General features: G+C 33.3%; 1 protein-coding gene across 4 annotated transcripts; it reads left to right on the forward strand.

Moving 5' to 3' along the window:
• The first annotated feature begins 470 nt into the window (after window positions 1-470).
• LOC110460904 lies at window positions 471-9,966 on the forward strand. Of its 4 annotated transcripts, none has more exons than XM_021514111.1 (8): window positions 471-541; window positions 3,307-3,369; window positions 3,687-4,029; window positions 5,742-5,810; window positions 6,627-6,707; window positions 7,128-7,269; window positions 8,133-8,237; window positions 9,081-9,966. In XM_021514111.1, exons 2-8 carry the CDS (start codon window positions 3,307-3,309, stop codon window positions 9,247-9,249), a joined length of 972 nt encoding a protein of 323 aa, XP_021369786.1. In that variant the 5' UTR covers window positions 471-541; the 3' UTR covers window positions 9,250-9,966. The 4 variants fall into 4 exon arrangements, with proteins under 4 accessions (XP_021369786.1, XP_021369788.1, XP_021369789.1 ...); XM_021514113.1 differs by having other exon boundaries at window positions 3,687-3,984; XM_021514112.1 differs by lacking the exon at window positions 471-541 and adding an exon at window positions 1,292-1,701.
• The last annotated feature ends 1,789 nt before the right edge of the window (window positions 9,967-11,755 follow it).

Genomic DNA, 11,755 nt, shown 5'->3' on the forward strand with positions numbered 1-11,755 from the left:
AAAAAAAAAAAAAATACTGTAAAAGTTGAAATGCAACAAACTTGGAAACATTGTTTGCCAGTGTCTGGCAACAACACAGTTGATAAATGCTTTGTTTTCCTGCGAAACTTCTTAAACGTTTCAGTCACTCACAAAAAGGAGAGAAAAAGGATATATTCTTACTATATTTAATATTAATATTATATTACTATATTTATGATCTCTAAAGGGAAAAGTTCAGTGTTTTGCGTGGATATTATGATAAAAACATACTTCACCAAATCTTTCGCACCAGCGGATACCACTGGTTTCTATTTCGGAGGGGGTGTAAAACAATATCATATATATATATTTATTATTTCTATTATTTTAGATTTAGGTATTTGATATATGCATCAAATTTGACCGAGGCTATATTTAGTGTATGAGACCATCGGATCACTCAAGCGTCTGGTTGAACGAGACTATGTAGATTACAGTTCAAATATATCCGATGTTCTAAATATAGACGTAGGGTGCGACAGATTTCGGATAGTTAGAACGGAAATTACAAGGGAATACGGTAAGTTTTTCGATTTGTTCGCTCCATCGTTTTATCACATTTCTTGTTATCATTACTCTTGACTTAAAACATTAACATCTCCGTCTTAATTACAGGTGTGACTCTAGAATTACAGATGTGACTCTAGAATTACAGGTGTGACTCTAGATCTAGATATATTACTTAATACAAGTGCAAACAATGTAATATGGTGCATTGCGTATGTACCTGCTTTAGTATGTATACAGGAGTGGTGATTAGTGATATACGCAATACAAGTTAATGTTTAAAGATATTCCACAATCACTTACTTTACTTATTTATTTATACATTTATTATTTATTTAAGTATGTTTTGTTTTTTAAATTATAGTAGAATAATGCAGGGAATAACGGAATTAGTTTCTGTGAATTCTCTATTTGGTACTTATGTATTTGTAGTCATTGTTTTCTGACTCGGTCAGTTCTTGAGGTTGGTTAACTAATTAACTAATTGTAATTAAATACTGAGATAAAAACCTGATTCTTGGTGCTTGATAAAAGCCCAATATCCTCGCCATAATCATAGTATATGAGAAAGCAGGATTCCAATTACTAGATGCGAATCGCACAAAGAAGAACTACTCTATTTAATACGATATAGACTCGAAAACAAGTTTAATTATTAAAAGTGAACAGACTCAAAAACAAGTTTATTAAAAGTGAAATGCTGAACTGATAATACATCTGGATATGAATTGTGCTAAAATGTCTCCATTCATACGGGAGAGAAGGATGCTAGTTTTACCGCCATTTTCCATATTTGGCCCCGCCCCTCTGACTCCGGTGGATGGGTTGGCTGGGTCAGTGGTGAGCCACACACTCCGTTTATACAGAATTAAGTCCCCTATCCAACAGGTGCTATAGGGGTGTACGCACTAAATTTTATACAAAACTGTGTCCCTTGCTCACAGAAGCTTTAGAACCTATGTTGGATAAAGCCCCATTCAAACAGATGGAACAATAGTTTTCAAAGAGTTCCCTTTATTGGGCATCTCCCCGTATGTCCCCCAGTGGGCCCCAATTTCCACACATTAAATACTAATACTAAATATAGAATTGGGAATACCCGGGAAATATACTATATATATATGTTAGTAAGCATTACACTAGCAGGACAAGGGAGTGGACAATTGTAAAATAGTAAGTACCTTAACAAATTCACTCTTTTGTTTGTTTGTTTCTCATACATTGGATTATTTCATCCTCTTCAACTGAAACATTAACATTTCAGTAGTAACTATAAAGTGTGATTCTAGATATACGGATTACTTCACACAGGTGTTAACTTAACCTAGGATTGGTAGGGGTGTATTGCGTCATTGATTTATTTAGTGTGTTCAGCTCCCCCCCCCCCCCCCCCCCCCCCGGAATTTATTTAGTATGCATTATGTATAAGGAAATTGTTTCTACGTTATTTAAGCAATGAATGTTTTGACAAATATTGTTATGGTCCTATAACACACTTTGCTATTGATGACAAACTTAATAAAGCCCGACAGCAATTTATTTAGTATGTATTATGTATAAGGAAATTGTTTCTACCTTATTTAAGCAATGAATGTTTTGACAAATGTTGTTATGGTCCTATAACACACTTTGCTATTGATGACAAACTTGATAAAGCCCGGCAGTAATTTATTTAGTATGTATTATGTATAGCGAAATTGTTTCTACATTATATACTTTAACAAGATTTGACACAATTTTATACGAGATTCGTAGAATATATGGAGGGATTAAAGAAGTTGTGGTGTTCGGTACTTTTCTTTTCTGCTCTTTCTTTTTGCTGATGTCTCCTTAGGCACCCCTCCTCATCTGACCTTTGCTTTTGTTTAAACACGGACAAAGAAACAATTTATTTCAATGTCAACAACTTTTGTTGACAAAAAAAAATTTGATTGAATACCAAACTTAGAGCCTTTATTTAGTTACCTCTACAATAAAATAAAATGTATTCAAATAATATCCGGTAATGGATAAAAATGAATATACATGTAATACATCATAAGATGGAATTTGTCACATGTATATCATTTACACATTTAACTTCAAATACTTACTATTTGTTTTTGTTATAAATGTTTTGTTATGGAATATGGATTCCAATTCATGGTGCTTTTTACATGTTCAGCCAAGGAATAAGTGTACCAGACTATCTGACTTAAATGTCCATAATTTATCTCTCTTAAGTCTTTTATTCAGGAATTGAATGCATATTTCTTCAGTGTTTATGAAAGATGTTTTTTAAGTCAGATCTCATGTCATTAGTGTTTATAAAATTTCACAGCCCATTCCACATTGTATACAGTTAGTGAAATAGTGTTACACTAATCATTTAAACACTTGAATGGTTAACCAAACGATTCATTGTAATAAAATATTTGGATAAGAGCCCAAATATCCTCAATAGGATCGTGGTGTTTAATGACTATGAATAATTCGGTGACTAAGATCCAAAGACATGGATGCCAATTACATAGAAATATGGATCCAACCAACAGTTTCCGTGTAGTTTAGAAATATTCGCTATTGTAAACAGAGAATTACGAGTTATTACATGGCATGTATTGTGATTTTCTCAATGCAGTCTAATATCATGCTTTACATTTAGTGTGGTCTTCGCGCTTCAATAATGTACACATTTTGAGTTTTGAAATGGGAAGGGAGATAACCTTTACATACAAGTACATTTGTTGTTATTAAAACACCTTATTGAATTGTTCACTGTTTGGTTATCTGTTTTAGATGACCATGGGTGTACCGGTGTTCATAGGAATTATAGCATCATTATCGTTCATTATTTCACAGGTAAGGTGGCGGTTCTTTCCTTTTTGTGTCACCTCAGTGTAATTTAATCTTTAATGCATCGCCTACTACAATTGTTCTCTTTACTGGTGTTATTAAATTATTTCTTGATACACAGATTTCCTTTTCTGTATAACTAACTGAAAACGATTTCTCACCAACGGTTGAAATATTGTAACAAAATAGTTCTGTAACATTTTATATATATTTGTTTGTTATTATTTCGGTTTTGATCTCATTCCTTACATATATATGTGAAAATGTCTTTATAAAAAGGAAACACGATTACTTTTGTTCTGTTTTTCTCTTTTTCTATGCAGACCACAGAGCTGCGCCCTTACATCACAAAAGGGAACCTGTCATGTTTTGAATGTCCACCAGGGTTTTACCTCTCTGGAGATTGCACCAGTAATAACACCATCGCAGTTTGTAGGGTGTGTCCATATGGTTACTACTCCAGTGTCCCCGGTGTCCATACCAGTTGTGCAATATGCTCACCGTTCTGTGAGTCAGCTAATCTTATTGTGGTGTCTAGCTGCTCGTCAACAAACAATTTGACATGTGACTGTCCGTCAGGAAAGGTACTGAAGGATCCACACGACAAACACCATGCTATATGTGAGGATCCACCAACACATAAACCTCCGAAAACCACACAGAATTGTAACTTACCCACTAACGTGTTCTTTAATGTTTACTGTTCCTTAATATGAAACCTACTTAGTCAGATCGATTAAATATATAGAGGAATTTCTAATTTTACCTCACATCATCTAATTGTTTTACAAGAAGTTATGTTTTGTTTTGTATTGTGTTACGGCCCTTCGACAATTCGAGTCATTGAGGGCCACACAACGATGTACAAATTAGACATTCACAAAACAATGAATACATAAAAACCATAAACAAAAAGATTAAAATGTGTAAAAGATGTAAAAAATAATATACCAGTAGCAAACGAATTGACTATAAAATACATCATTTCTTATCATAGAGAATGTTTGAATGTCAATAATCATATATTGATTGCACAGAAACTGTATCAAATAAACGTTTCATAAAGGGTACATCGGAAAATCTCTCACGTATTTGTTTGAAATCAGCGCATTCAATCATAAATGTTTGACTGTAGATGGTTGATCACATGCATGACAATAAGGTTTTTCTTCCTTACGTACAACGTTTTCTCTGCGGTCTGCTCTACTTATTGCACACGAACCTACATTAGGTTGCAAGTTTATTCATTTTTGTTCATAATTATAGAAATTGTTCTTTCGTCCCGATCTAGTGTACCTACCCGCTTTATCAGATTCCTAATTGCTTTTTTGACACAGAATGGTGTCTGCCGTCATCTTATTCTTTGAACGCCTCTTTTAAATAACATAGAGGGTTGGCTGTTTAGCATGTGCAACGTTTGCACAAATGAGTTTAGAACAAGTAATAAATTACATAGCTTTGACCAAGTTTTAAAGTCATTGAACCAAATATGTTAATTTTAATGACATCCATTAAACGGCCAAGGTTCGTGATATTTTACCTAAAGCATACTGGGTTTAAGAATATTAATGCTCGTTCAAAAGAATGACATTGATTTACTTTCAAGATCAAAGAAATCAAATATGTTTTAACTTCGAATTTCCCAAGAAGTATAAAGCATGTATACTGTCGACTGACTATAAATATTGCAAATGTGAGATGTTTTGCCAGCATTAGTGAATAACAGATGAGTGATTCAGGCCAAATATGCCTCTTGTTTATAAATCATTTCTCAAAGAGGATCATCTGATAATGAAAAGTAGGGAAACATCAATCATATCAATTGTAAAAGTGGGTTTCAAAATGTCTGATGTACGCACGAGACGGCTAATCAAAGTGATTGCCAAGCTTGCGAGTTAAGAAAAGGAAATCCTCCCAAGAGGCCGATATTTTGGACTCAATTTCAGAACACAATACGTTACAGCATTGCAATGGCAATTTCAGAATTGGGGTATGTGCAATTCTGTCACAACAGAAGTTGAGGCCTGGTGTGTCACCATCCTTAAGTGTTCTTTCAGATGCTATCATTAAGTACGAGGGGACGGGTTATTGTTTCACATATTAAGCAATAAAAAGAACCTATGTTTCGCAATAAATAGATAAAAAGGAACAATTTGTTCTTGGAAAACCAATGTTTCGCAGTAAATACATAAACTGTATCAAATCGTTCTCGGAACACCTATATATCGTACATCTTTCCCATTTCTTTATTGTGTAACCGAGGTATTGATGTTTATAAATGTTATATCATATATACTTGAAAGTAATGATGTCAGTTTATTTATTTTTGAAAGATTTTCGGAGTTAACTCGAATAACATTACCAGGTATGTATTTTAGGTTCAGCTGATACTGCAGAAAAGCATAATGTATCCATATACAACCAAACACAAGCTGATCCTGGCTCAGGTAAGTAAATATGTGTGGCGTAGTACAGACATCTCTTTTGTCTTCAATGTCGAACGTTTGCTTATGAGAGGAAGGCAAATCATCGAATATTAATGGGTTCTTTCCCAATCCCGGGATTTACCAAAGCCTTTGGAATCCTGGCTTTTATTCCATACTTCACGTTAAGCATTAAGGGAAATGACAACAACTGGTTTATCCGTTGCCAGGTTATTTATGACGAGGTTGCCCAAGCATGGTTTTTCAGTGAGATAACACTCTAAATTCGGCATCAGATCCGCGCTATCACAAGGAGGCAACTACACAAGCATACACAGATTCACACATGAATTAAACACATGGCGGAACGTCTTTGTATTACCGCAGTAGTTGAAAGGTCGTTAAACCCAACAGCACGAAACAAAACCGAAGAGAACAGCTGAGCTAAATTTTGATAAGAAATTGGCAACTAGGCTACTGTACTATGTACAATAAATCGTTTTACATGCTTTGTGTAATCATATACACGTAAGAGGAATTTATATATTTGATCTACTACTTTCATATGCATCTTTATAGGAGCGCCTTGATAATAACCACAGATATATGGTACTTCATCATACATGCTTGTTAATGACAACGTTTTCTGGTATCCCTAATGTATATCATCTTGGATGTACAGAATATAAAAAAAAAAATCAGTATAAAATATTTTTGTCCGAGCTGCACGTGCTGAGAGACGTCAAACCAAGTCAAACGCAATGTATGGCTCCATGATTCTTTAAATGTTGTATAACCGTTTATATATCTTGATAAAATAGTAATTTGTTTCAATTTTAGGAACAGTTGAAGATGTCGACTTCAGTAATTTAACTAACTCCACTTGTCCTGCACAGGACAAATGTGTGGATAGCAACAATAGTAAGTACTGTGTACAAGCAGGTAATTGCTGTATTGTATCAAATGAAAAATTACCATTGTTCTAACGTATAACATGTACCTGCAATAAAAGAATAAGACGTGACATAATATTATTATTATTATTATTATTATTATTATTATCAATGCTTAACGGCCCATCAACACAAATTAGGTCTTTAGGGTCAACAAATGGTCGACAAAAACAAATGCTAAATATAAACATCAAACCAAACTGAAAGGTAAAAGACAAACGTCAAATTGAATATTGAAAGTGGCTATGGTGACTAAATTTTATTAAAAAGACCAACATCTTTCAAATAGCCTAAAAATGTGATAAACTGAAATAACTTATTTAAAAAAAATGAATCTTAAAAACGGGTTTCCGTTTCAACGATTGTTACATTTGTTTTTTCATTTCAGGTATATCTCTCTCGGATCGGGTCATCATCGTTTCTTTAATAGTATTCAACATATTTATACTGTGTATGTTTGTGATATGTAATACACAATGCTGTGACAAGTTGAAAGGTAGATGTAGATGCAAAGGAACAAACACCGACAGGTAAGTTTCTTCATGTTAGTTTACATTAATACTGTAGTCTGAGTTCTTACAGGAATGAACCATAAAAAATACTACCACAGCGTATAACCGGTCTTACAATTATTGACGATAGTCAGTAACATGTCGCATTAAGTATCAGATGAAAAGAAAAATTCAAATCATCTGTGTTTAAAATTCACTTCTTAACTTCTTTCGTTCATATCGAAACTAGGATTTGTTACATTGCATTTGTTTAGTTTGGTACTAGCTGGTAATAGAACGTTTAAAATAAAACCGAACCGGACCGAATCAATTTTATTATTGCATATGATGGATTCAAAATGAACTGTGCATGGTTTAAGTCTTACAACAACAGCTTATTCAAAATAAGTATTTGCCCCTTTTTAAATATAATTAATTGATTTTGGCAGTCTCTACAGATACATTTACCAAACGTAGAACAAAGTTACATGAAATCTTTATGATTCACACCCGTGTATTTAGGCGTAGATGAAATCGTTAGAAGCTTCACTTTTACGGGTATCCTTATGGATGATAAATTTTGGTAAAGCTTTCGTTAGATCCTCTGGTTTTATCCTATAACAAGTTAACTTCGGGGATTCTCTGTCCTTATCCATTATATGAAAAGTCTTCTATCGTGTCCCTGTTGACATGAAACACAGCAAGAAACCTTAAGACACCTAAGAAATTAATTGAAACTGTGATCTCCTATCTGCTCTACGATAAGCACAATAACATAACTTTCGGACTTCATGTATTTCACTACGATGCATTAGAAACAGACTCGTGACAATTGTACAGATAATATGTACAATATACCACACATCATTATATGTGCACAGCAATCTTTTGAATCATTATAGTGTTCCTGATCAGGCAAAAGAAAAATTGGTGAAAGTAGAATGGAATCAAGGCGAAGAAGAAAAAGAAGAAAGCCGTGTGGAAATAGGCAATGGTACAAATGATGAGTAAGCATCCATAAATATTCTTGTGTTGCTGATTGACAATAAAAGAGGGACACACACACATGCACGGAATATTGTTCAAAGAATGCAGAATTTCGAGAGATTTATGTCACCAATGATAGAAGTTGATTCAATTAAAACAATTGTAATTAATGTATTTAACATCTGAGGAGCTACCACTAGATCGGATTTCCAAACCTGATAAACATTGCTGTTTATTTCACGCATTTCGGCGAAAATGGTCGTATTAATTAGGAAATGTCTGTCCGTCTCTTTGTCCATCTGTCATGTTTTAATGAACGTTTAATCGGTTCCCAACGTATAACCTATTTCGACAAAATGTGCCATGCACATACACAATAACAGAATTCTAAAGCAATTAACATCTTAAACGTTATAAAGAATACTTGGGTAATAAGATAAAATGTTATAATCAAAATAAAATAAGTCATAAGTAAGGTGTGTCAATTGCAAGCAGACAAGGGCAAATAGCTGTAAGCGACATCAAGTTTGTATAAGTCCATGTATTGGTACACTCATCCTTAAGCCTTATCTTATTTTGTGAAACCTATAACATCAAAATAATTTGATAAAATGCTAATTGTAATATATTTCGACAACAAATAGCTTTGACGGGGTACAAAGCTGAATTGCAAATCAATCATTAAAATAAGTATTAGGCCGATATCTTTTTACATTCATACTAAGATGACCGATACATATTTACTTTTGCAACATTTTTAAATGACAGATATTTATTTCTGTAACTATGGCAACCAATGTCATCATTTTGTATCTGCACAGAGATCTCAAATATTAAGCAATATTTATTTTGTATCTTTTCAGACAAGTTCCAACAAATAGTTCTGAATTGACGACATTAGATAACACTGACGCATCTCATGGTGAGGCTGTTCCGCGTACCCCTACCTCAACAACACCTCATTTGACTATTCTTCCAAGCGCAACCGGTAATGGAAACAGTCCGTCTGTAAATGACAATGAAAGGGGATAGGTACTGTCGACAAGGAAACGGTTCGTCCTTAACAACTGGAACATGTAAATTCTCCACAAGCGAATGCAATGTTAAGGGAGGAAGGTATACCCTTCTTAACGACTTTGAATGTGAAGGGAGACATTGCTGTTATTGTCAGACTTGGAATTTGTTGTGTTCTAATGATTCTCGTTCGAATGATGATCGATATGCACTTGCACATCGACGAATTGGGATCTGGACGCAATGTGGACATGGAGGAAAAAGTTGGCAATCTACTCATATACTATCGGGTAGTATGTAATAAAGTGTTTCCATTTAAACAACAACAACACAAAAACAAACAAACGAACAAAAAATATGCATGATTGTGAAGTGGTTTCTTCATGCATTTTATAATCGCAATAAGGTATTTATTAATGTTTAAATAATTACTAGTAACCGAAAGTAAGGAAATAATTAATGTAAAGTCAAGTAGAAAGTTAATATATGGTCATTTTATTTAGTGAGGACTCTGTTGCGGTACTGTATTACAAAGGAATAAAAAAAACATGTGAAATCTCTTGTGTTTGTCTTACTGTAGGCATCGTATGGTCCAGGACTCTGCTTGATCTATGAACCTTTTTATAGTTTAGAAGAATTTTAGTAGAGTTGAAAGCCGAATACGAAAATATGATTATATACAAATGTACAAAATGTATTAAGGTAGCAGTCTACAGTAGAAATGGCCCGACTCTGAAAAACTAGGCACATGTCGAGGAAATGTATACACAGCGGATTTACCCTACACAACACATATATACATGTGTATATATTTGTAAACTGCATTACATTTACAATACATATAAAGTACTAAGAAGTGTATAAACCTCTTTTTTTCTATGTATGTCACTTGTTACCATGGTTACCACATCAAAATTTACCAAAAAATGCCAACAAATGCTATTTTTGACCTAAAATTTGACCCTCGCAACAATTTTTTTTTCCAGAGTTTTGTCTTAAATTAAAGATTACCTACTTGGTTGCAGATTAATATGGGTCCCAGTAAAGTTGTAAAACTTGATTTTTTGCAATTTTGCGTCGTGTGCTGTTGTCAAAATTTTACCTCCTGTGAAGCTAACTTTTCATGTGTAGGCACCCTTTCGGATTGTGGCCAAAATTTTGATCTCGAACTAAAACCTTTTTTTTTTTTTACAAATGTGAAGCTCACATAGCCTTCCTTATCATGCTTACCACAATTTTAGTACAGTTTTATTTTTATATTTTTTTTTACATATCATTATACAGGGGTTAGCCATTTAACAAAAATATCACCCATGGCCACAACCCTCACCGTAGACTGCTACCTAACCAGAGCTAAAGCGCAATGAATAGAGACTATTGAAAGGACTACAAAATACTTCTGCAACTAAAAAAAGAAACACTGTTCATAAAAAATGTCGCCAAACTAATGTGGCAGAGACGATATTTGTGATATCTGTATTTATAATATTACGGTATATACATATGTTCTGATATAGTAATAGCGATCTCTATATTGTGGTATAGTTCTTTCCTTATTTTGGCCTCTTGGATTGGTTTGGTTATATGTATTTTTATCATTGGTCAGTTCTGTAAGCTATCCCGTTGTCACCTCTTGGGTAAGCCAATGGTCAAGGTTTTCTTTGTTTTCTTTGAGTGACCAATGGTTTTGGCGCAATATTTATCAGAGACTATATTTATATTGTCAAATTGATAGATATACGATCTTAATAGTTAATTCTTGATTCGTTATCACCTGTACCGTATATATATATATACTGCGTCATTTTAATTGTATTATATATATACGTGTTTCTTTGTCATACAGAAATTACGAGTACACGTAAAAACCTCGGATAATTCCGTACGACTTCAAATGGCCCTGTTCCACAAATAGGTACAGTTTTCTATTTTAAACTTATAGTAATGTATTGATGAATGTATTTTATTGTACTCTTTGTCTATTTATTAAGTAACCTCCGTATCAATAAGTACTGAGTTCAGATAGATTTACATCATATGTTCAATATTACATGTGTATAAATATCAGTAAATATAATGAAAAATCTAGATGTAATATAACTTTTATAATTTATAGAACTATAATCTTACATGTAATATCTTAAGATAACTTCTTGTAAATTCAAAGTGTGCTACATGTATATGTGCGTTATGAATGAGTTTTAGATCCCATACATGAAATGTAATTATTATATAATTGCAGGGTTAAATCATTTATGTCTAGGGAATCGGAACTACGCCCAATAAATCGTGAAGAACTCTCACAGTGTTTTTTGATGTTTAATCTACAAAATCTACCACTGCTACACTAATGAAAACTGATGGTACTTAAAAAAGTGAACAAATAATTTACTAAGGGAAATTTAAATTTGCTGCTTAGGAAGTTGATGTAGAAAAAGTAAACCTGAATAAACTTCTAATAATTTAGATAATTTAGAGCAAGAAATTACAATTTAAGAATTAGGAACATCGGTAAAAAGTCATC

This window comes from Mizuhopecten yessoensis, unplaced genomic scaffold (assembly GCF_002113885.1).
Source record: "Mizuhopecten yessoensis strain PY_sf001 unplaced genomic scaffold, ASM211388v2 scaffold10519, whole genome shotgun sequence".
Taxonomy (NCBI): Eukaryota; Metazoa; Mollusca; class Bivalvia; order Pectinida; family Pectinidae; genus Mizuhopecten; species Mizuhopecten yessoensis.